Source organism: Ursus arctos, unplaced genomic scaffold (assembly GCF_023065955.2).
Source record: "Ursus arctos isolate Adak ecotype North America unplaced genomic scaffold, UrsArc2.0 scaffold_5, whole genome shotgun sequence".
Taxonomy (NCBI): Eukaryota; Metazoa; Chordata; class Mammalia; order Carnivora; family Ursidae; genus Ursus; species Ursus arctos.
This window is the reverse complement of record NW_026623067.1, coordinates 53,476,110-53,502,288: the sequence shown is the minus strand read 5'-3', so window position 1 is coordinate 53,502,288 and position 26,179 is coordinate 53,476,110. Positions and strand designations below refer to the sequence as shown.

At 36.8% G+C, this 26,179-nt stretch overlaps 1 protein-coding gene and 1 long non-coding RNA gene across 5 annotated transcripts in view; one reads left to right on the top strand and one right to left on the bottom strand.

Moving 5' to 3' along the window:
* SREK1 (splicing regulatory glutamic acid and lysine rich protein 1) overlaps nucleotides 1-15,655 on the bottom strand; it is a 43,887-nt gene extending 28,232 nt beyond the window's left edge. For 2 of the 3 annotated variants that reach the window (XM_026498869.4, XM_026498870.4), the window contains exons 1-3: nucleotides 15,495-15,655; nucleotides 6,668-6,801; nucleotides 856-971 (exon numbers count right to left, since the gene is read on the bottom strand). In XM_026498869.4, the coding sequence (XP_026354654.2) occupies nucleotides 856-971; nucleotides 6,668-6,801; nucleotides 15,495-15,655 (411 nt within the window). Of the gene's footprint in view, nucleotides 1-855; nucleotides 972-1,257; nucleotides 6,637-6,667; nucleotides 6,802-15,494 lie in introns of those variants that run through there. The other variant, XM_057307307.1, reaches the window with a different exon arrangement.
* A 116-nt stretch (nucleotides 15,656-15,771) lies between these two features.
* The window catches only part of LOC113255274 (uncharacterized), a 28,274-nt gene continuing 17,866 nt past the window's right edge, over nucleotides 15,772-26,179 (top strand). For both annotated transcript variants that reach the window (XR_008957580.1, XR_003316232.4), the window contains exon 1: nucleotides 15,772-15,987. This is a non-coding gene — a long non-coding RNA (uncharacterized LOC113255274). The remainder of the gene's footprint in view (nucleotides 15,988-26,179) is intronic.

Genomic DNA, 26,179 nt, shown 5'->3' with positions numbered 1-26,179 from the left:
AATTAAAAAAAGGTGGGGCAGAGGGCATGGCTGGCTCAGTTGGTAGAGCATGCAACTCTTGATCTCAGGGCTGTGAGTTCAAGCACCATACTCGGTGTTTAGAAATAAAATCTTGAAAAATACAAAGAAAAAAAGTATTCAAATTAACTACTATCATAAAGCTAATATTAGTTCTCTCCCTAATAATCCAATACCACAAAGCTAAGCTACAACTTGCAAGTAAGGTGAGGTTTATATTTTGTCTTACATTCATTTTTGAAGAAAAATGACCCTTCTTTAAAATAAATAGGACAAGAGCCCAGTAAGAGCAAAATCTTTTCTAACCCCTCTTAGAAATCACAAAGGAGGCATCAAATTCCTATTTAATTGTACGTAGTTAATGAAAAAATATTTTTACCACGTTTTTACCTTGTTACATTTTCTCAGTACCAGACAAATGTTTCTCTGAGATATCTTTTCCCATTACAAAGCTGTGGATCATTTTATTTTATTTTACTTTAGTAGATGTAATCCTCTTGAACTGGGAAATATAGTTACCTAGATTTTTCAATTCCCCATATGATCTAAAATGTTGAGTTTCAATAACTGATTCTCTAACGAATAATCTATTTTAGTTCTCAAATTTAAACGAATGCCCAACTACTTCAGAAGTAATTCCAAAAGTCAGTTTAAGTCAGTGATGACGTGGGGGGAAAAATTAAGTAGACATTAAGTAGAAAAATTAAGTAGACATTTTGAATCCTTTTCATTAAAAAAAAAAAAAGATTCAAAATAGAAATAATTTTCTAAGCTCTTTTTCAAATCATTACACAATTCAACATAAATCTCTTTCAGATGAGGGTGTGTACTACTTACTGTAGTCAAGGGATTTGGGGTCGGTATGGGAAGCAAGCCTGCACCAGGCATTAGACTTGTCATGGTTGGAGCAGGAGCCAATAAAGAGAGAGCTTTGGATTCCTCTGGAATTTTACCTGCAGAGGCAAGTTCCAAACATTATGGAAAGCAGAAACACCACACAAACTTTACACTATGATTTTACAATTACCCTTGCACTTAAAAAATAATAATAATAAATGAATCAATCTATCAGATCTGTACAAAGAAATAAATAAGAACTTAAGTCTTTCCTTTTATCCTGCTCTACTAGGAAAAATAAAAGTGAGCAAAACTTCAAAGACTAACAATCTCATTAATGGAATATTATTTTAAAAATTGAATAATGTAGACAATTATTTAACACTTTGAGCTATGGGTCACCTGTACTGGAAACTTAATGTTCATGAACCAAACGATATCAAGCATGGACGCTTTCCCAGGACGGTGTTTTCGCGGTGATCGAAAGTTGTGTTACACATGACAACCGTTCGTGTTGGCTGCATCACTAATAGCACACAGAACATCAGATACAGAAAAGAAGAACATTTTTTAAAGTTTAATCCCCAGAAATGGCAAATAACCAAATTAGTCAAAAAAAAGAAAAAGAAAAAACAAATATGTGCGAATTGAAATTTGTTCCTTAATGAGTGCCCCTATCCTGGTTACTAAAACTACCTACTGGTGATGCAAACACTTTTGATAACCTTCCAATAAATTCCATTCAATTTCAAGTAGACAGAAAAAAACAAAAGCCTACTCCATGCAATCAGCTTCAATTTAAAAGGAAGCCTACACCCATCCAGTTAAAAAGACATCTCACCAACTAGATCAGAGATGCCTAAAAGAATCCAATTCCAAAGAATATGCCTTGGGAAACTACTAAAATTTTTGAGAATCACTAACGAAAAAAAGTTCTGTCTCAGAAAACTTCTTAAAGTTCTGACTTTTATGTATACAATTTACGTATACTTATCTGAAGAGGGATGGTTAAGGCCTAAATGTCTTGCTTATAAACATCTTAATTGCCTAATAAAAATGACAGTAACACTAAAATAATCTTAGACACTGAAAAGAAAAAAAAAATCCCTACAACTAAAAAATGAAAAATTTACTCTAAAGTTCATCAATTTGCCATATTTAATTACTAAACTCTAATCAATTAACTTTGATACGAACTGCAACTTTCACACATTTTCCTTTTGTGTCCTCTCTTACTGCCCCCGTTAAAATTATTTCTTAAAAAGTTCATTACATGTATCTATTTTAAAAGTACTACTTATAGTTACGTGGTAGTTGGCTATACATTTCCATTATGGAGTCCTCAAAAAATAATTTAAAACACAGTGTACAAAGTTACACTAAATTGGAAACAGCATATGGAGTAAGTTTTCAAAAGCACCATGCTGGATTTTAGAAGTACAAATTCTACTTAAAACAACCAGATGTGGAGGGATAAATCTCTAAACAATATTATCTGGATATACCTCTAAACATGGATGGAATTCAAGACAGCTTTTAAATTTTGCTTTAAATAATGGTCACACCTTATTGATAGGAACAGAAAAATTACATTTGATTAGCTTTAACAAATGTCTACTTTTTCCTAAATTTTGCAACATCTAAGTCTACATTAATTTACTAATTTCAAAAACAGTTATTTTATTATTTCAGTGTTAATTCTGCACAAGCACAGATTTTTTAACATGCATAAATAAAAGGTAGGTAGGCCTTACTGAAGACATCAAATAACAATTTTTTTTATTTATTAGTTACTGATATTAACACATGTATCTGTATACCCACCTATATATACTAAGCTATTTAGACTGCTACCAGACCCATTTTATCTGTTATAAATAGGTATTATTTATAATGCTTATAAAACCTGAACACATCTTGACAAATCGACTGAGGTCCTGTTATGTAAATCTTATGCTTTGTCACCCTAATTTATGCACCCAAAAAACTAAGAGTTTCAATTTATTAATGCCCCCAATTTAAGATTACTTGTCAAATAAATAAGCAAAACTGCCCATAAAAGACAGTGTAGAAAGACTACACAAAATAAAAAGTATTCAACACAGGCAAAAAGATGAATACTTAACATTACACTTCCACTTTTGGCTTAAAAAATATATCAATAGGTTGTCTGACTCTCAAAGCCTCTCACAGTAGTAATAAACTATTATAAACATTAAGTCTAACTGTAAGCACATTTTTTTCTTATTCTAATTACCATTAAAGATACTTTAAAGAAAAAAGTTCCATTGCTTAACTCCCAAGATAGAATTCTATCAAATTTACCCTCCAAATACTACCAGAGTATATACAAAAACATAAAACAAACAAGCATTCAGCATTTTTCCCAAACCATACTCCTCAAAGACGACTGAGAGGAAAAACATCTCTCAGAGTATTAAAATTAAAATGCTAGTCCTAACCTCAGAATCCATTCAGAAGCTAGTAATACCTGAAAATATTTCAAAAAATTCAAGCAGAGAAATACACACACCAAGTAAGTTTTCAACCAGTTTCTCAAATATCCATTCCCCACACAGGCAAGTAAAAGTCTTTGTAAGCCAAGGAAGTAAGTTATTATCTATAGTAAATAACTCAAAAAAGTGAATGTCTCTGCTTGTCCTCTACCCCTGGATTATTCTAAGAAATTACTTTTCCTTGAGGATTCTGTATGCCTAAAATTCTAAGGGGGAAGGATGAAAATTAGAAGCTAACAGTTGGTTTTTATGAAAGATGTAGATTTTGGAGAAAAATTGAAAAAACGTTGCAACGTCAGAAAATGTTCCTAAGAATTCTATCAGTGTTTTAGTGTTTCCAGAACAAAATGTACTGTGCAGTCTATAAACACCAATTAAGACTCACGCTGAGCTTCACAACACTGTATCCTAGTTTACTATGAAAATTTATTTCACTCTAAGATTGAGCTCTGCTAATCATCTTCCAACATAATCTGCAAAGCAATGTTATGAACCCTTAATGGAATACCATTTACAAAGAACTGGAAAACCAGCTCACAAGTTAAAGTGAAAGAGATTTAACAAAACAAAAACAAAAACAAAAACAAAAAAAGGGACAAAATAAAGAAAAAGAAATGAAATTAAAGTAAAACAATAAAAAACAGAGACAGGGCGTCCATCTTCTGCGGTTCAGACTCCGATCTCATTTCCCCAATGAAGGTTTCACTTGACGGCAGGTTTAGTGGCATGGCAAACAATGCCTAACTCAGGCAAGTGTAACAGGTCTGCCTTGGCCAGTCTAGTCATCTAATAATGCACAAATATCACATAGAGAAAACATACAAAACCAAATTAATAGTCAAAATCCATCTACCAGAAAATGTGGACATAAAGTTATGACTGATGATTAGGCTTGACACCCTTGTTATGTTTGACCTTATCTTTTTCTAAGTGTTAACATTTATAAAAAAAGAAATCTGAGATGCACGCAACAACAAAAAGAGGTCATATCTGGACAAGTATAATGAAAGCATATTTTATTTTGAAATGGCATGTTTTATTAACAATAGCTAATGCTTAATACGTACGAAACTCTTACACATCAAACATTACTTATAGAGCTTAGGATCTTGTTATAAAACTGCATTACAAAAACAGCACACTGAAAGAAAATGAAAAAACTTTTCTTAAAACTGTTTCTATGTTTTTCTCATTTCTTTCACAATGCTGTTTCTATAACATCAAAGAAAGAATGCAACCAGTGAAGTAAATAGAAGAATGCTTACAGCACCCCATCTCCTCTAACAGAACTTACTCCACTGGAACTCTTTCCTTTGGTTTATTTCAAACCCACTTTGCTATCTTTTTCAGTAGAACACATGACTACTTTGCTTGCAGTGCATAATCAGTTCAACAGCTCACTGTAACATTCCTCAGATTCTATAAGGTTATTCGGTGGTATTTAGTTAAACTAATGAAAAATGTGTATCTGAATGTTTCTCTAAGACCAAATATTTTATCAGTGTTCTAAAATACTTACTTAAAACTAAACTTCAATAAAAATGTACTTAAATTTTCATGTTCAAAACCAGAGAAACTGTCTCAAAATGGCAATATTAAAAATATTCGAGAGCTATTATAATAAATGTGTATTTATTAAGCTCTATTAAGTAAAACAGACAAAAAAGAGAACCTTTACATGCCCATAACCTTGAACACTTATGACAAATCACAGTTTGGGCTTCTCAAATATATGAAAAATTCTATGGAAATATACCAAGGTTCCAACAAAGCAACAATGATAAAAATTCTTCCTTCCAATTCAGTAATGAGCTAACATAATACAAGATCCTTCACTGTTGGTGGCATAGTTTTCTGATGTGATTTAATATTCCCATTTAATAAACCTTCTGATTTCTTTTTTCCCATGCAGTTTACCTGGTGTGAAACTGGTATGAACTTGGTATGCAGAACTAAACCATTTACCAGCTCTTTTCTCACCTTGCTCTCCAATTCTGGACTCACTGTCCCCTTACAGATCAATAGATAAGGACAGATTCAGCAAATAATTAACTTTAATCCTTTTTTATTTTACCTACTCCGTTCTAACCCCCAGGCATGGGAAAAATACTTTCAAATTCATCTGAAAAAAAAATCCAGAATGTCCTATTCTGGGACTTCAAAACCAAAAGAATGGTACCTACTGTATCTAACTATAATGTTTTTGACATCCCAGAATAGGCATTCTGAAATAAGCATCAAACTTTGAAAGTGCAGCACTGTGTACCACATATCAAGTTATTTTAATATTAGCCCAGTTTTTAAAAGAGGCTTTAAAACATTACATATGAAAGCTCCTTAAGTTGTTCCAGGTAAATTTTTTACGTTGTAAAACAGTTACCACCATCCAGCAGGGAAAACATATTTTAAGGACATTTAAATTGTAATAACCTATTCTAAAACCCATGTACACACGCCACAGCGTGTACCCTAAATAAAAGTAAACTACACACCAGAACTGTCAAATTCAGAACAGCCTATTATATGTGAATGGCTCTGTAAACAGAAATAACTAAAAAAAATAAGTATTAGTAATAATTACCTCTTAAAGCAGGTTAAGTCTTAAATTTATTTAATAGCTATAAGGTTTTTGGCCTTGTTCCCTTCAACAACTATTTCCTTGATGGAAACTTTGGAAAATTACTTTCCATGATTTTTCTTCAATTACCCATGCCACCCCCCCAAGAAAAGCAAGTCATTAAAAGAAAAAAATAAATTCCAGTTGCATAGCAATCACAATGAATATGCAATAATGGTCTCAATGACAAGGTGAACTACCTTAGGAGGATACTTTAGAGATTAAATTATGAGTATTTTTCTTATAAACATAAATACCACTTAACCCCAATTTGGCAAAATGCAGTTTTTATTTATGTGAGATCATTAATATTGTATACACAGGGGCAAAGGCTCACTTATTTATACATTTAAAATAATTTCCCCTACCAATTAAATATTTTAATTTCAGAAAGCTTTGTTTACAACTTGCAAGTTGACTATAGAAAGCCAAAGCAAACAAGAAGTAATTCATGATTTTTTTTAAATGTTTGGCTATTAAATCTCAAGCATACATAAGTAATAAATTAACCATTATATTTTATAATTACATAAAAATTCTTTCCTTCTCCAAATTTCATTCTTACACACACACACACACACAGAGTGTACTACCTACCTACCAATTTCTAGGAAAGCCAAAGGTAGTAACACACAGGACACAGATTAAAATAATAGAAAAAAACACATGAGATACCAACCTTCTGCACAAGGTACAACTATCAGAGCTCTGTCAATAAAAACCGTGTTAGTTAGATGCTGGGCCACGCCAACACTTGATGGGTCACGAAACTTAACATAACATACTTTGGAAGAAAAAGCAAGAGGTGCGTTGCTGCAAGATAAAAAGAACAACAATTGGACTAATAAACATTTGGTTGGTTTTGTCATTTTCATCTGAAATTTCTTTCTTAGATCTTTATATAATCTTACATAATCAAGACAATAATTTTTATTGCTAAGGATCATTAACATAAAAAAAAGTTTTACATTTTCAAGTTTTTAAATTCCAGTTAGTTACCATGTTTGTTCCCTGTAATTAAGAGTCTGTTTCTTGGTTTTCCTCCCTCTTTCTCCCCCCCCATTTGGTCATTTGTTCTGTTTCTTAAAATTTCACGAGCGACATCATATGGTATTTGTCTTTCTCTGACTTATCGTGTGTAGTAAAATACTAAACTCCATCGATGCCATTGCAAATGGCAAGATTTCATTTTCTTATGGCTGAGTAATATTCCATTGTATTTATACACATCTTCTTTATCCAGTCAATGGACACTTGGGCTGTTTTCACATTTTGGCTATGAACTTTGGAGTGCATGTATCCCTTTGACTTAGTATTTTTGTATTCTTTGGGTAAATACCTAGTAGTGCAATTGCTGGGTGGAAGAGTAGTTCTAGTTTTAACTTCTTGAGAAACCTTCATACTGTTTTCCAGAGTGGCTGGGCCAAGCAAAACTTAAGTCTTTTCATGGTGATTTACCTGCAAAAGTTGACAGCAATCTAGGAAGGCCTATACTCTTACTTGTAAAAACTGGAAACGTAAATTGATGAGTTCTTAATAGCAGTGAAATGGGAAAAAAGCAGATTTAACTCAAAAATGTTCAACCAGTCTATCATCTATAAGCAAAATTTTATTAAAGTCCCAATCCTCATGACTTCAAATTTTGTAACCACTTTCAACCCTTCCTGATGTGACTCCCCAGGTTTTAGATCACTAAAAACTTCGCCAGAGTCTTCCATATAGATAACACAGAATTAAAAATTAAGGTCTTTCACATGTACTAGAGACTGCTTCAAGCTAGGCAGCATTGTGATTTTCCAGACTAAAGATTTTACAAACAAAATTTTACGTATTTTATATGGAAAAGAGCATACTCTTCTAAATCGTACCAGATTCAGCTTAATCTAGGTAGGCCTATATATAGTAAAAAAAAAACCACACAGAACAGATGAAAGCAGTTTTTCCAGAATATGAATCTATTTTGTTAGACTGGAAAATATACTATATTCACTGATCATTTTTTCAATCTGTCCAAGATTATTTTCAATTAAAGTATAAAATTGTCTTTAGCAAGAAAAAAAAAATACCCAAACTAAATATATACCTAATAAAGAACACATAAACTCCTTTAAAGCACTGATTTTTCACACTAAGAAAAAAGTGAGTTCATCTGAAAAATATCATCTTTGCCTTATGCAGTAACAATAATTTAGTTTACAAATCAGTCAATAAAGTTGACCATAATCCTAGCCCTAGTAAATAGCAAAGGTGAGACTTAAAGTCTATCTAAATTCAAATCTCGTACAATCTGAATCACTCAACTAATCAAGAATTTTAAAAGCATTTTAGGGGTGCCTTGGTGGTTCAGTCGGTTAAGTGTCCAACTCTTGATTTGTGCTCAGGTCATGATCTCAGGGTTGTGAGACTGAGCCCCACGTCAGGATCCGCACTAGACATGAAGCCTGCTTGAGATTCTCTCCCTCCCTCTCCCTCTCTCTCTCAAAAAAAGAAAAAAATAATAATTTTAAAAGTATTTTAATGTACTATTTAATGAGCAATTCCAAATATTAGCCATTTTTAAAATAACAGTCTTCACATAAAGCAACAACTCCATCTTGATAATCATTAAACATAAATATTTATGCTATTACCAAAACATATTAGTATTTAGAACTTGAAACTATTTACATTATTATTACCATAACTAGTCAGGCTAATAAAAGTTGACAAAATGAAATTACCTCTTTCTCACCCAACCCAACTCAATTCACTCCTGCCTAAGGCTATCCAATTCAGGCCTCAACAGGCCCACTTCAATAATGCCTACTCCTCACCTCCCCACACAAGTATCTAAGTCAAGCACTTTATGAATTTGTCACTGAGGTAAAAACAGTCGTATCCACACTTAACTCACCTTTACATTACCAAATCTCCAATTTAGGCCTCTCTTGAGCTTTAGACTCCCAGATCCAAGTGTCTGCTGGAATATTATACCTTGATGGTCACAAGGCCCACCCCAAAAAGTTACTGAGTCTAAAATAAATTCATCATCCTTCTTCCTCACCAATCCTGGTCTCTGTCCTATATTTCATCCCTCAGTTAAAAATACTACCATATTACTCAAGTCATAAATCTGAGAGTCATTAAATGTAACCATCATTAGTACCATTCACTGAATACTTCCAAATTTCTTCTGGCTATGCGGTAAAATTCCATTTCTTTGTTCTTTGAAGTCAGGTGTGCCCAAGCAATTTGTTTTGGCCAACTAATTATGAGCAGAACTGATATTCAGGAGCTTTAAAGGGTCATTGCTTGGCTCTTTTCCTCTGCCACAGTGACCAGCAACATTTGAGAAATGGGTGGCTGTTACACTGGCTTCTTCCTAAAGTGAGTGACCACAATGAGCAGAGTTCCCTACTCCACAAGCTTAGCATAAGAAATTATCTGTTTTTACAAAACTAGTAAGATTCGGGGGTATTTCCATCCTTGACCCTTCCCTCTTCATCCAATTGGTCATTTAATCCTGTGAAGACTACATCCCAAATATTTGTCACATTAATTCTTTTATCATTCTATCAGATCTTAATTCACGCCCTCATCATTTCTCACCCAGATTATTACAATGGCTCCTAACCAATCACAGTGACTCCAATCCCAATTCCTTAAAAATGGTCTTTCACAAAAGCTGCCAGAGTGATCCTTCAAAACTGTAAATTTTGTCATGTCATTCCACTGCTTCAGTTTTCTCAAAGACACCCTTCTGCTCTTGCTTGATCATCTAAATGCTCCCCAAAATCCAAGCATTAGAAATACTTGTGGTTTCCAGAACACATTCTGAATATTTGGGCCATCTTTCTACATGTTTTTCCATTTGCCTATGATATCCTACCTCCCTTTTTGAGTGGTAATTTCACTTTTCTTCAAGACTCAAGTTTCCAAGTCTTCTGGAAAGCTACTTAAAGATAGCAAAGTGATTAAGTACCTCTCCTCTATGTGCTACCAGGACATTCTATACACTTTTAGCACAGCCTTATCAGTTTTCTTAAGTGAAACCCTCAACAGATTTTGGAAGCCTCTAGACACAATTGATTTGCCACATGACATAAGGACCTATTTTACTGGCTAACCAACAACGTATAATTTGGGTGGTTTGATCAAATCAACTTAAACAATCAGATTCTCTCTCTTGGGCTGAAAAGTCACTTAGACTCAGGGCTTGGGCCAGACGCCAAAACACTGAGTCCAAAATAAGTCTGCAAAGAAAATAGAGCAGATACAGGGAAACAAACTGAGCAGACAATAAAGCCTCTGAGAAAAGGCAGATAGTCGCCTTCAATGCTGATTATCTTTCTGGTTTCCAGTCCCAGTTCCCATGAGGCCTATTTGTACTACAGTCTTTATTTCAATTTAGGAAAATATCCATCTTCTTAATAATTTTATCTCTTCTTGAGCTAAATTGGATAGCGCTGTTTCTGTCTTTTGCAACCAGCAACCCCCTCTGAAAACACCCTGTAATTACAATGAGCTACTAAAGCCCTAGCAATTACAAGTATACTCTCTTTTAGCACTGAAATCTTCAAGAGCCTAACAAACCGCCACTGAAACTACACTCCCTAAATGGACAGATACTTTTGTGCAAGAATGGAAACGTAAATAATCACCTTTGAAAACTAAAAACACATTTTGCAATACCCCTACTTAAACCCACATCATTTCAAATTTAAAACATCTAGAGGAAAAGGAAATATGAGACTGGATGGTAAAGCAACTTCATGTTATAATAGACTACCAAGATTTGAGAAGTCCAGAACTGGTTAAGAAAAGGCTGATCTGTGCAGACCAAGCATTACCATAGGCGTGTGGACACTAGGCATAGCTATACCACTGCTCTAAAGAATTTTCTTTATCTTCATCTCCAATTACCTTTCTTAAGATACAGGATAGAGATCAACTTACATTTAACACTATTTTATTATGAACATTACAATCTAAAATACAGTACAGTGGCAAGCCTAAATACAGAAAATGAATTTCTCAACAAATGTGTATTTATTTATAAATCATTGTTTCCAAATTTTATATTTACGGCTTTCGTTCTAATACATCTAAACTTTTAAATAGATTTACTTTTTTAAGTTAAATAGAATTATCATATTTAAGTGTAATTTTGACCTAGAGTTTTAATTTTTAAAAGGGTGTTGCATATTCCAAATGCTTCTAAGGAAAGCAGCAGTAGCCAAATATAGCAAATTTTACTTCCACCTCATTTGTTGAATCAAATTTTCTTTTTTCAAATATAAAACTTTCTAGAATAGTTTTTCCAAAAAAATCAGAATTTCCGACTAGGAGTTTAATACAGAAATTACAGAACCAACTTTTTGAGCATCAGTTAAATTTTCTAGGCCCTATTTGGTTATTTTGTTTTTCATTAAACATGGTGATGGCACAGTACAATCTTTTTTAAAAAGTCAAGTGGTACTAATATATCCAGTCTTTTATTGTAGGATCAAAAAGGATAAAATCCAAAGCATGGACAAAGTACACAAACTTATGTATAAAAATATTAACTGACACATACTTTATAACAGGGCTTCTCAGCAGGACTCTAGTGTACTTTGGATGGCACAATTTTTCCTTATGTTAAGATCTTATGAATTACTGACACTTGCCCACCAAATGCCAGACGGCACTCCCATCAATGCAAACAATCAAAGATACATTTTCAAATGTTTTCAGCTAAAATCCACTGACTTAAAACACCAAAACAAAGGAACCAATATAGCCAATGACAGAATTTGAAAAACACACTTAGTACATAATTACAGCCTTTTAAATGTTATTACTATAAATAAGACAAATATGAAAAAATACTTATTACACATTGAATGAAAAAAGTTCACCATCAGTGTATAAATCCTTTGATTTTACTACATTAAAATAAGCACATATAAAAAGGACTGCAGGCAAATATATGGAAATGGAGAGAGGATCGTTAAGTGGTGTTTCTTTTTCTGTATTTCTCATAAAATTGCTATATTGGGTCTATTAGTTTTTTTAACTAAATAAATTAGTTGACACATTTTTCCTTGCTTATTAATACTTTTGAAGACCAGAGAAGTGAAGAAAACCAGCAAGCAAAAAAATCAACACAGGTGTTAATGTGACAAATGCTGTTAGAAATCAGGACCGGATTACCCTTCGGGGTTTAGTCACTTGAAAGGGGACACTGGGAAAATGCTACGGTGCAGATAAGCCCGATGTGGGTACTGATTTCACAGGTGTGTTCACTTTGCGGAAATTCACCAAGCTGTATTTTTACCCAAACTTTTCTGTATGTACAGTTCACCTAAAAAAAAAAGTGACTAGAAAACTACAAAAGTTTCTTACTGCCGTCAAAAGGATTTCATGACATGGTCTTCATTTGTCGTGAAACAAGTGAAAACAAAAATTCTGGGTATTTATCATCCGGCACACAAAAAAAGAGCACAATTAAGAATTTTTAACATGGGGAGCCTGGGTGGCTCAGTCATTAACCGTCTGCCTTCAGCTCAGGTCATGATCCCAGAGTCCTGGGATGGAGCCCCCATCAGGCTCCCTGTTCAGCGGGAGGCCGCCTTTTCCCTCTCCCACTCCCCCTGCTTGTGTTCCCTCCCTCACTGTCTCTCTGTCAAATAAAATCTTAAAAAAAATTTTTTTAACATATATAATGAATGTTCACACTAATTACTGATGTTTAAGAAGAAACTGAATCACAGCCTCATTCCAAGAGTTAAGTTTAAAATGTGAATTTTCATATTAGCAAATGAATTCTTAAAAGGTTAATGAGAAATTGTTTTCACACTTTTATTTTATTATTTTTTTAAGATTTTATTTATTTATGTGACACAGAGACAGCCAGTGAGAGAGGGAACACAGCAAGGGAGTGGGAGAGGAAGAAGCAGGCTCCCAGCGGAGGAGCCCGATGTGGGACTCGATTCCAGCACGCCGGGATCACGCCCTGAGCCGAAGGCAGACGCTTAACGATTGCGCTACCCACCCCCCACACACTCTTTTAAAGAAATTTATTTCCAAATTTAAAACAAATGAAATTCAACTCAGCTTCCAAACATTAATCATAAAATACATAAAGTTCCGAGACACTGCAAAACAGTTTTCTATCTTCAATGCAACTACTACTACTGCACTGTTATCCATTTCAGCTCAAATTTGCAAATACATCTTTAGTATAAAAATCAGGTTATGACAACTTCATTACAGAGCAGAAAACACGCTGTTAGTAAAGCATGGCAATATTTTTGAAAAACAGTAATAAGGGATTACACTTAAGGAAAAACTGATTAAGAATTCTGCAGGGCCCATATGTGCTCTGTTTATGTTACAATTTTGCAAAATGTATTAGTTTGTGACACACTAACTCCACCATCCTTAAATAAATAGCTTTTTATTCTCTTTGACTTTTAAAGTCCAAGTAATTAACATCTGATTTCAAAAACCAGCCCATTACTGTGTCAGATAATAACTGGTAGCATACAGCCACCCATACCCTGGTTTTAACTATGAAAGTGGTAATATGTTGGCGCTGAATATTCTGTGACATATTTCTTCTACCTATGAGACACCTTATTACCACAACCTTGAAAGCAACGTTAGTTTACAAAAGTTAATGTGCAAAATATTTTACTGCTTGATTTCAATTCTTAAGGGTATAGCACTCTTCCAAACACTTTTCAATTCTTAAAAAAAAAAAAGTTCTGAATGCCGAAATGAGGAGATAGCAGAAAGCATTTTCAAAAGTTAAATAACATATTCAAACTATAAATGCTGTGGCTGGTCAATAAATATGTATATGCATGCACTTATGAAGTATTCTTGACAAAAATGTATTATCTGAATCTTATCATGTAGAAACAATTTATAATAGCCCAGATTAAGAATCATTGTACAAAACATACTACAAGACAAAATGTGAATGTCACGATAGATTTTTAAAAAGGTGACAGGGGACTGTTCTGGATTAAAGGAGGTAACAACCAAATAAAATGGGTGGTTTCTGATTATATCCTAGACCAAAAAAGGAAAGGAAAAAACACATGATTATAATAACTGGGAAAATTTAAGTATGAACTACTTGTTATACCTTACCGATGTTAAATTTCTTAAACGTGTTAATAGTATTGTGGTAATGTAGGACATTGTACCTGTTCTAGAAGAGATACATACTTAAATGTTAAGGAATAAAGTCATGGTGTCTGCAACTACTTTGAAAAAGATGGGAAGAAAGAGTTTAAGTGCAGAGGGTGTAGACAGCTAGAGGGGGAGACAGAAAGAACTCAACTGGCAAAGAAGGAATACAGGTGAGGGAAACGTGGGTGCTATTCTTGCAACTTTTTCATATACATTAAATATTTAAAAACAAAAAGGAGAGGGAAAAAAACTTTAAGAAGTAAAATTTAAACATCCAGATACCAACTTTTACCAATATCTATGCCGTGGCAATGCGATATACTTACAGATAGAAACCGAAAGAAAAATAGGTCTACATGCATCATCATGAAATAAACCAAAAAGTCAAATACAGGTTTTTTTTTTTTTTTTGAAGGAAAGAAATCCTGCCAACTACTAGCCCTTCCTTCAAAGGATATTGACACAATGAACAAAATACTGAGATTTTAAGCTCTACCCTTTAAAAAAAAAGTGCGTGTAATAATGTGAACAACCCACATCCCTTACAAATTTTGAGTAGATAGTACTATACAAGGGAAATCTTACTTCAAAATACAGTACTTGGGAAGTGGCCGCGAGCTGGAGACTTTTAAATAGAGACAGACTTTTAAAGCATACAGCAGGGATAATCCTGCACCGACTAATACTTTTTATGAAAGGCTTAGGACAGTGTGACCTTCAAAGCGGAAATTTTAATCCGCTGCCAAAAGGGCGAATAGGCATGATCTTTAACAACATGGATGGGCTCGGTCAGATTAACCAAGAAGATGCTAAATTTGTGAACACCGCCCTGGGCAACAAATACAGCCCTAATTCCAACCTGTCACGAGCCGCAGGCTTTCTCATCAGTAACAAGGGCCTGACACTAAGGCCCTAACAAGTGGACGGTTTCCCCGGCGCGGTCTCTGCGATTTTCACATTGCAAAAACGCTAACAGGCGTTTGCCATGAGGACTATTCCGGGCCCACCTGCGGCCATCTTAAGTTCGGGAAGAAAAAGGAAAAGGGGGAGGCACTGAATACGAAGACCCGACGGAGACCACAAATCGGGGATGCACGAAAAAAACAACTTCTCTAAATTCTAAGGGCTCGGTGCAGAGGTTAACCCCCGCAGTCTAACTAACAAGGAGAGCAGGACCTCGGAGCCCCGCGCCCGGGTGCCCTAATCAAACATGGGCACCAAGGTAAGCCCGGGCGGTCACATGACGGGCACCGCGCGCCCCCGTCCGCGCTCTCCCCCACGCCTCGGTGCCCGAGGTCTCTATGGCGCCCGCGCCCCTCCCCCAGCCGAGCTCGAGCACTTACTCTGGGGGGTAAAGCCGCAGCTCCTCGATTTCTCCTAGGAAGGAAAAAAGCGTCCGCATCTGCTCGCTGGTCACCGCCGACGACAGATTGGTCACCTGAATCACCGCCGTAGGGGTAAGGCCGAAGCCTAGAGCCAAACCGAAGCCGCCACCGCTGTTCATCCCGACCCGCTGCTGCTGTCTCCGCTCACCAACGTCTACGACGCGTCAGCGACGGAGCCGGGAAAGCGAAGCACGCGCGGCCGCGAGCGCGCTCCCGCTGGCGAATTCACGGCGGCGGGCAGGTCTAGCCGCCCATTCCACAACTCCCCTGCTCCCAGGGCTGCGCGCGCCTGCCGGAAGCGTCGCCTCGGCAACCCGGCGAGTAGGCGGAGGCTGTAGCCTAGGACTCCCGGGTCTCGGAGCCGTAGCTCCAGTCAGACTTCTCCCCGTCAGGATTTTTATCGATTTTTTCCCCCGCTTCAACTGAATCAAATTTCTGTTCTCCTCAAAACGTAAGAGACCTAGCTCTTTCCGTTCTTAAATCTGCGTAGAACTGGGGAACCAAGAGGCCTGGCCTGCTGGTGCGGGGTTGGGAAGGAGGAATGGCTCTCCGGCATCACAGATTAATGCTTGACCGAACTATAGCGCGTCGTGATCACGGGTAGGCCGCTCCCCCGCCCCAACTATTGAAAACATTGGCAGGCGTCCTAATTTAAAAAAAAAAAAAAAAAAAAGGAAATTTAGAAAACAAACGTTAAGTTCTGATTGAATTAAGAAAGGAGTAAGATGAAGGCTCTGCGATCGTTGTCTATAACTTGTCATTGAATGGATCACTTCCGCAGATACTAATATTTATTGAGCCTTACGTTCCAGACACTGTTAGACAAGGGCACATAAAAGTTACAGGGGCGCCTGGGTGGCTTGGTCGGTTAGGCGGCTGCTTTTGGCTCGGTCCTGGGATCGAGCCCCGAATGGACTCCCAGCTCGGTGGGGAGCCTACTTCTCCCACTCCCGCTCCCCCTGCTTGTGCTCTGTGTGTCTGTGTGTGTGTGTGTGTGTGTGTGTGTCAAATAAATAATTGAAATCTTAAAAAAAAAAAAAAAGTTACAGACGGTCCACATAGAACTTGCAACCTAATGAGGGACAACTAAGTATGTGCTACTGGACGGCTGCTCCCAAAATGCCATCACCAGAACCCTGCTGAGGGTGGGTCCTGGAGGCCCTTTGGGTGGGTCTGCAAGGCCAAAACAATTTTCAGTGTAATGCTAAGACTTTGTTGACCTTCTTCACTTTGTTGGCATTTGCACTCATGGTGTAAAAGCAATACTAGATTAAACTGCTGCACCTTCGGAGGAATCAAGGCGGTGGTGCCAAACTGCACTCATAGTGGTATTTTGTATTCTTCACCTCCTTGCAATCACAGCATACAAAATGTAAGATTGTTTCAATAAACTAAGAATGTCCTTGACAAAGGGGTAAAAATTAATGTCATTAAATGTTCACCCTAGCATATACATCTTGTTAATGTGTGGGGAGAAATGGTAAATACTTACATTGCATGTCCAAGTAAGGTTGTCTCCAGAAAAAGCACTTGTGTGATTGAGTATTCACACAAAAATACAAATTTTGTAAAACTTGTATACACCCCCTTAAGCTACAGCTTTACAGTACTTTTCCACTAAAAAATACCAGTGATATTAACACATGTATTTTTTGACATTATATAATGAACTATGTGAACATTTGAAAGAGCTCTACAACTCAACCAACAACTATTTTCAAAATAGCCAATGCATGCTATTACAAAATCAAAGTGAGTCATCCAAGTGGTAGAGAGACTCATGGATTTTGATGTAGCCGAATACAAAAAGTTAAATGATACAGTTTCAGATCCAGTCCACATTGCAACTGCACTCTAAGAAACTACCATATGTCAAGTTCGGTGCGGTATCAAAGAAGAATATCTAGAATTATCTAGAAAGGCTATGAAAATAGTTTTCCCTTTTCCCACTCCTTATCTGTGTGAGACCAGATTTTCTTCAAATGTTTCAACCAAAATATATCACAACAGATTGAATGCACAGATATGAGAATCCAGCCGTCTTCTATTAAGCCAGACATTAAAGAGGTTTAAAAAATGTAAAACAATGCCGCTCTTTTCAAATTCTTTTTTGGAAAATATTTTATCATAAAAATACATCATTTACATTAATATATAATAGGTTATAAAATACTAAGTTTCTTGGATTTATTTCTAATGTGGTAAATATGGATAGAAATCCCATAAATCTCTCAGGATCCTCAATAATTTCTAAGAGTGTAAAGGGGTCCTAAGGGAAGTTTGAGAACTACTACCAGAGGCATAAACACAAACAAAATTGGGTGTATATAGGAGGGCAACTTAAACTTAGTCCTAATGGAAGACTTCCTAGAAGGGATGTTGTTTGTGCTGAATCTTAAAGAAACAGGAATTAGCCAGGCTGGGGGACGGTGGGGGGAAGGCATTGAAGGGCATTCCAGACAGAGTATGCAGAATATACAAATGCAGAGAGGTATGGCAGCCCAGGTGAGGTTCAGAATATTCAAAATTTATTCCTGCTAGACCAAAGGATGGCTAGAGATGCATGGAAAAGAATAAGCTTTGATGAAAGGTGCTGTTGGTTGTGGTAAGAGGTTACTTTATTATACACTTTATACACAGTTGAGAACCATTGAAGACCTTTGATCAGGAGAATGACCAGATGAGGTTCATGTTTTAGAATGATCATTGTCACTGGAACATGAAGATGCATTGAAAAGGGTGGAGACTAGGGGAGCCTGGGTTTGCTCAATCAGTTGAGCATCTGCCTGTAGCTCAGGTCATGATCCCAGGGTCCTGGGATGGAGCCCCACGTCAGGCTCCCTGCTCAGCAGGGAATCTGCTTGTCCCTCTCCTTCTGCCACTGCCCCCCACCCCGCTAGTGCTCTCGCTGTCTCTCTCAAATAAATAAATAAAAAATCTTAAAGAATAAAAAAAAAAGGAGGGGCGCCTGGGTGGCTCAGTCGTTAAGCCTCTGTCTTCGGCTCAGGGCATGATCCTGGCATTCTGGGATTGAGCCCCTCATCAGGCTCCTCTGCTGGGAGCCTGCTTCTTCCTCTCCCACTCCCCCTGCTTGTGTTCCCTCTCTCGCCGCCGGCTGTCTCTCTCTCTGTGTCAAATAAATAAAATCTAAAAAAAAAAAAAAAAAAAAGGAAAAGGGTGGAGACTAGAGGCAAAAGAACTGGATCAAAGGGTAAGTGGTGGTAATGACAGAAAGCAAGTAGTCCCAATTTTGGGAAGGACTGACCCATTTGAAAATAAAATGAATAAAGGCTACCCACTTGGAAAAATATAAATGGACATACATTCAGTTTTAGACACAATTACAGGTGTTTTTTTGGTCTTCCTGAAGCCCAACCAGGGATACCTAGACTTAACAGTCAAAAGTTTAGAATAGCAGTCCTCAGACTTCAGTATACATCAAAGTCACCTAGAGGGAATGTTAAAACAGACTGCTGGCTTCATCCCAAGTAGGTCTGGAGTGGGGCCTGAAAATTTAAGTTTCTAACAAGTTCCCAAGTGCTGCTGCTACTGGTGATCTAAGAACCCCACTTTCAGAACCCCTGGTTTAGAAGGTCATAAAAGCAGTACTTAGTACATTTACTAATCTGTTGATGGTAAGGCAGAGGGAGGAATTTGTTTCTAGCCTGGGGGATTGTGTAATAGTGCCATAATTTAGGACCAAAAATAGGAAGGAAAGGCAGCTTAATGAGGAATGAGCAAAAACATATTGAGGTCCATTATGGACAAGTTTCTGAAATAAAGTTGAGAGAAAATATCTAGAACTAAGGTACAGTATGTAATTTAAGCTTGAAAGTAGATACAGTTATGCCAGGCACATGTGTAGAGGAAGCGCAGTGGGTAACATTAAAGGGATAAAAACAACAAACAACCAAAACCAAATCAAGGCAGGAGGAAATCCAGGGGTGGGCTAGTCACAAGTTAAGGGAGGAAAAAACCCTAATAAGGAAAAAGTGAGGCGTGGGGAGGAAAGAATGCTGAAAAGTATCACATTCTGTAGAGATGACAAAATCAGGGACAAAATGTGCCCATTGGTAGATATAATGTGACTATTGAGACAAAAGCTATATGAACCAGTTTAGAGAAGCAAAGTGCACAGCATCACTTCTCTTGATTCCTCTGTGAATCTTCCAGCAAAACTTCCTAACCCTGGGCCTGTCCTAGCCCTGCCATTTTGTTCAATGCCAAACTGCTCTGCACTGGAAGCATTTTCAGATAGGCTTTAGGATTCCAGCCTTTATACCATGTTCTGTCTCCAACCTCTGTAATCGTTTTCATGGCCCCCATTTGCAGATATTTCTTCATCACTTAGGCCTCTTGGTTTCATCTGCCTACCAACACCTTCTAAAACAGTAAGATAACCAGTGACAAACGTTAGGTTCAGAGAAGGTTCCTCACAATTAGGTTCGGGACCATAACAGCAAAACAGAAACCAAAAATAAGAAAGTTAAACTCCAGTAAACAAATTAACGACAACAAAAAAGAAAGATATACATTAAAACTGTACACAATTCTTAGATCTAGAACCTGGAATTGGACTCTGGAGGGAGCAGTTTTAGGAGTCCAGCCACAGGAAGAAAATGTTTGATCTGTGAAGCTACGTAGAGAGTGTGGATCGTACTTACAAGAGGCTGTGGTGCCTTTGGTCTTGTTTTGCTTTTTGAACAAATGAGATCTGCAATGAATCTACTCTACAGAATTTTAAAGGAATTTTTGACAGAGAATAATTTAGAAGTAACATCAATTTAGGAAAGATCTTTGAGTAGTCCTGTCTTTGAAGGAGGAGTGCTGATTGTAGACTGAATACAGCAAGAAAGCACTGGGAGGAAGCTTAATGACCAGAAAGAATCAGAAGCGGAGTGAGAGCTTTGCATGCGTGAATGCACTATGTGTGTGTATATGTGTGTTCGTGTGCAGAGTGTTTTGAAATAGGACTCTTCCAGAAATGAAGCAGAAACTCTGAGTTTTTCCTGTGCTTAACCACATCACCCTCTTCTTTCAGAATCCAGAACTCTCAGTTCATTCATGATGTCTCTAGTGGGCTGATTCTGAAAACTTATCATTTGGCATAATTTTTTTTTAATTACTAAAAAGTTACTCCAGATAGCTTAAACGGAAGGGAAAGTATAGGCAATGATGGCGAGGTTATCTCATGAAGTAGAAGAAATAATTGCACAACCAAATCTTTGGAAGAAGTATGACTAGGATTTACAGCAGGCTTTGGCTACTCTAAGAAATCAGAACATATGTACGAAGACAACCAAGATATTTAATAGAATTTTGGGAAGAACTGCACATGGAAATCTTAGGAAAGGAACTGACCAGAGCAGTTCTGGGAACTTTGGCAGGAGACATTCATAGACCATCTGAAGAGTGTTGCCAAGGGGTGCCTGGTGGCTCAGTCAGTTAAGTGTCTGACTTGGTTTCAGCTCAGGTCATGATCTCAGGGTGCTGGAACCCAGCCTACCTCCAGCTCCCACTGAGCAGGGAGTCTTCTTGACTCCCCAGCCTGCTGTCACACCCACTGCGTGTGCACACACGTGCCCTGTTTCCCTCTCTCTCTATCTTAAATATTTTTTTAAAAGATTTTATTTATTTATTTGAAAGAGATAGAGACAGCCAGCGAGAGAGGGAACACAAGCAGGGGGAGTGGGAGAGGAAGAAGCAGGCTCACAGCGGAGGAGCCTGACGTGGGGCTCGATCCCATAATGCCGGGATCACGCCCTGAGCTGAAGGCAGATGCTTAACCGCTGTGCCACCCAGGCGCTGCTATCTTAAATATTTTTTAAAGAGTGTTGCCAATAAGGTAAATCAACTCCAGTGATCCCCAGTTTTTGACAATCACTGATCTGCTCTCTGTTTCTGTACATTTGGCTTTGTTGGAAATTATATATAAATGTAGTCATATGATACATAATCGTGAGTATCTAACTTCTATCACCAAGCCTAATGTTTTTGAGGTTCATGCATATTGGAGCGTATCGGTATTCCTTTTTAGTGCCAAATCACAGAGTGTTGTATGAATATTCAACATTTTGTTGATTTGCTCAACAGTTGGTGGACATTTGGGTTGTTTCCAATTTGGGACTATTATGAATAATGCTACTATGAACATTCATGTAGAAACCTCATTTCTTTTGGGTAAATATCTAGGAGTAGAATAGCTGGATCATATGTTAAGTTTGTTTAACTTTTCAAGAAACTGGCAAACTGGTTTTCAAAGAAGCTGTACCATTTTACATTCCCATCAGCAATATGAGAGTTACAAATGCTCCACATCTTTATCAACACTTAGTATTATCAACCTTTTTGATTATAGCCATTCTAGTGTGTATGTGCTGGTATCTCATCATGGTTTTAATTTTGATTGCTCTAATACACTAATAATGTTGAACAATTTACGATGAGCTAACTAGCCATTCACATATCTTCTCTGATGATACATCTATTCAAATATTCAAATCTTTCATCATTTTTTAATGAGGTCATTTGTCTCTTCAAAGAGTTGAAGGAGTTCTTTATGATTCTGGATACAAATCTATTATCAGACATGACTCGCAAATATTTCTTCTTCATCTATGACATGTGTTTTCATTTTTTAATAGTGTCTTTTTTCTCCTAAAGATTTTATTTATTTATTTCACAGAGAGCAGTGAGAAAGCACAAGCAGGGGGAGAGACAGAGGGAGAAGGAGAAGCAGGCTCCCCACTGAACAGGGAGCCCAAAGCAGAGCTCAATCTCAGGATTTTGGGATCATGACCTGAGCCAAAGGCAGAGGCATAACTGAATGAACCACCTAGGCACCCCTTAATAGTGTCTTTTAAAGAATAAAAGTTCTTTATTTTAATGAAATCCAAATTATCAATGTTTTCTTTTATTTTTTGTTTTTATTGTCACATTTAAGAAATCTTTGCCTAACCCAAGGTCACAAAGATTTTCCTCTTCTTCTTCTTCTTCTTCTTCTTCTTCTTCTTCTTCTTCTTCTTCTTCTTCCTCTTCCCCCTCTCCCTCTCCCTCTCCCTCCCCTTCCCCTTCCCCTACCCCCTTCTTCTTCTCCCCTCCCCCTCCCCCCTCCTCCTCCTCCTCCCCCTCCTTCTTCTTCTTCTTTTAAAAATAGGCTCTGCACCCAACATGGGGCTTGAACTCACGACCCCAAGATCAAAAGTCTAATGCTCTACCACTAAGCCAGCTGGCACCCCACAAAGATTTTCTCCTGTATTTTTTTTTCCTAGAAATTTTTAGTTTTATTTCTTCCATTTAGGTCTCTGATCCATCCTTAGTTAAATTTTGTGTTGTGTTAGGTAAGAGTCATTGTTCTCATCGCTGTTCCTCCTTTGCTTCTCCCCCTCCTCCTCCTCCTTCTCTTTCTTCTTCTTCATATGATATCAATTTGTTTTAGCACCATTTGATGAAAGGACTATACATTCCCCATTGCATTATCTGAGCACCTTTGTCAGAATTCAATTGACCATAAGTTTATTTCTGGACTATACATTCCGTTCTACTCATCTATATACCACACGGTCTTAATTACTATATTCATAATAAGTTTTGAAATTGAGTAATGTGAGCCATCCAAATTTCTTCTTCTTTCCTAAGAGTCTTTAACTATTCTAGGTCCTTTTCACTTCCTTCTAAACTTTAGGATCCCCTTATACATTTCTACAAAAACAAAAAACAAAACAAATATCTGGTGGGACTGTGATAAGGATTGTACAGACTCTATAGGTCAGTTTTGGAGGAATTGTCATTTTAACAATCCTGATATTTCCATTCCATGCATCTAGAATTTCTCTCCATTTAATTAGATCCTCACCACTTTCTCTCAGCAGTGTTTTGTAGTGTTTTTGTACTTCTTTTAAAATGTATTTCGAAGTATTTTATTCTTTTTGGTGTTATTGGAAATAGGATGGGTTTCTTAATTTCATTTTTGGACTGTTCTTTGCTGGTATATAGATATAAAATTATTTTTATATGTTCTTCTTGTATCTTGATACCTTGCTAAACTATTTCTTTCTTTAAAAAAAAAAAGATTTTATTTATTTATTTGACAGAGAGAGACAGCCAGCAAGAGAGGGAACACAAGCAGGGCGAGTGGGAGAGGAAGAAGCAGGCTCCTAGCGGAGGAGCCTGATGTGGGGCTTGATCTCAGAACGCTGGGGTCACTCCCTGAGCCAAAGGCAGACGCTTAACGACTGTGCCACCCAGGCGCCCCATGCTAAACTATTTCTAATAGGTTTTTTGTTGTTGTTGATTACTCTCAATTTTCTATATGCAAGATCATGTCATCTTTCAATAAGAGCAATTTTATTTTTTTTTCCTTCTAAGATGTATGCCTTTATTTTTTCTTTTCTTAATGCCCTGACTAGAGCCTCCAGTGCAATGTCGAGTAGAACTCATGAGAACAGGCATCCTTGTCTTATTCCTGATCCTTGGAAGAAGCGGTCATTTACCATTAATTATGAGGTTGACTAGGTTTTTTTAAGAGACTCTTATTAGGCAAGGAAAGTTCCATTACATTACTGGATTGTTCAGAGTTTTCATTATGAATGGCTCCTGGATTTTTTAAATGCTTGTTTCTCCATCTACTGAGATGATCATGGTATTTCTAGGATAAATTTCACTGGTCATGTTATGTAACCCTTTTTGTACGTTGCTAGATTTGACTTGCTAATATTTTATTAAGGATTTTTTTTTAATGAGGGATATGAGTTTTGGTTTTCTTTTTTCACAATGTATTTATCTGGCTGGCTGTGATGTTGCATGAATTGGGAAGTGTTCCTTCTTTCTCTGTTTTGTGAAGGAGCTCTGTAGGAATGACATGATTTCTTCTTTAATTAGAATTCACCTGTGAAGCCATCTGCCCCTGGGATCTTTTTTTTCTCTTTCTTTCTTTCTCTTTCTTTCTTTCTTTCTTTCTTTCTTTCTCTTTTCTTTCTTTCCTTCTTTTCCTTTCTTTCTCTTTTTTCTTTCTTTCTTTCTTTCTTCCTTCCTTTCTTTCTTTCTTTCTTTTTCTTTCTTTCTTTCTATTGAAGAATAGTAAACATACAATGTTACATTAGTTCAGGCTTTTCTTTATGGGAATATTTTTCATTAAGTAGCTAAATTTTTATTTCTTATAGGTCTATTTGAATTTGCTACCTCTTAAAATAGTTACATTAGTTTTTGTCTTTTTAGGAATTATCCATTTCATCTAAGTTTTATCATTTGTTTAGTTTATCAAAAGGTATTCAAATAATCCTCATTCTTTCAATTTCTGAAAGGTCAGTACTAATGTTCCCTCTTTCAATCCTGATATTGGTAATTTATACTTTCTCATTTTCCTTGTCGGTCTGGCTAAAGGTTTATCAAGTTTGTTGATCTTTTCAAAGAAGCATCTTTTTGTTTTATTGATTTTCTCTAATTTGTTTCTGGTTTTTGTTTTATAGATTTCCATTCTGATTTTATCATTTTCTCACTTCTGCCTGCTTGCAATTGATCTGCTCTTATTTTCTGGTTTCTTAAAGCAGAAGCTTACAATATTGATTTGAGACTTTTTGTTTACTAATATAACCATTCAGTGCTATATATTTTCCTCTAAGCACTGTAGGGTATACTCTTTTTAGAGTGTTCAGAAAAGCTATTCAGAACTAAATGTCTCACCAGAAGCACAATACTATAAATTTCTTTTTGTTACAGATTTATAATTTAATTATTGTGGTTGGAAAACATACCACGAATGATTTCAATTCTTTTAAATTTATTGAGACACATTTTACAGGCTAACATATGTTCTGTCCTGGAAATTGTTCTATGCGCACTTGAAAAAAAAATGTGTATTCTGTTGCAGTCATATGGAGTGTTCTGTAAGTGTCACTTAGGTCAGGTTGGTTGATAGTGCTAATATTCAAGGCTTTTATATGCTGACATAACATGCTTTGCGGTACCCTAGTAGCAGAGAAGCTATCCATGCTGCAGAAGCGTGGTAGTGGACAACCACGTACACTGTAGGAGCTGGACTCTGGGGACACCATGTATTCTCTTCAGGAGCTGCGCACATAGGCACGAGGATCAGCAAGGGAAATTAACAAGGGAAATCCTCTCCTGTTGCAGTGATTATTCATTGCTCTCTACTAAAGTAGTTTAGCATTGTGCCATCTGGCAAAGAAAAAATGTTTTAAAGGCTCAATTTAAATAATATTTAAGCAATCATTTCAATAGCATTCTTTTTCACAGAGCTGACAATATCAAGGGTGAATTTCTAGCCAAGAGACAATAAAAATGTCTCTCCTATGTTTTGTGGCCATTAATGTCCCTGCTCACTTTTTTGTTTCTATTTTTTTGTTTGTTTTCAATTCTTACTTTTTGACTTGTTCCCTAAGTGTGCCCCTCTGTGTGTATTGCCCAATAGTGAGGCACTGACTTCAAACCAGGAAGATTCCCAACCCCTGCCAATGGATTTGTGGGTTTAGGAATACATTCAAAATTCAGGAATTTATTGAGTCTTGTTCAGCTTTTACTTCTTCCCAGTCCCTCTCAGGTCTGTCCTGCACCTGCTCGCAGCCCATCAGACAGCCAGAGATGTGTGAAGAGTTTGTGTAGCCACTCTATGGCTCTCTCAGTGC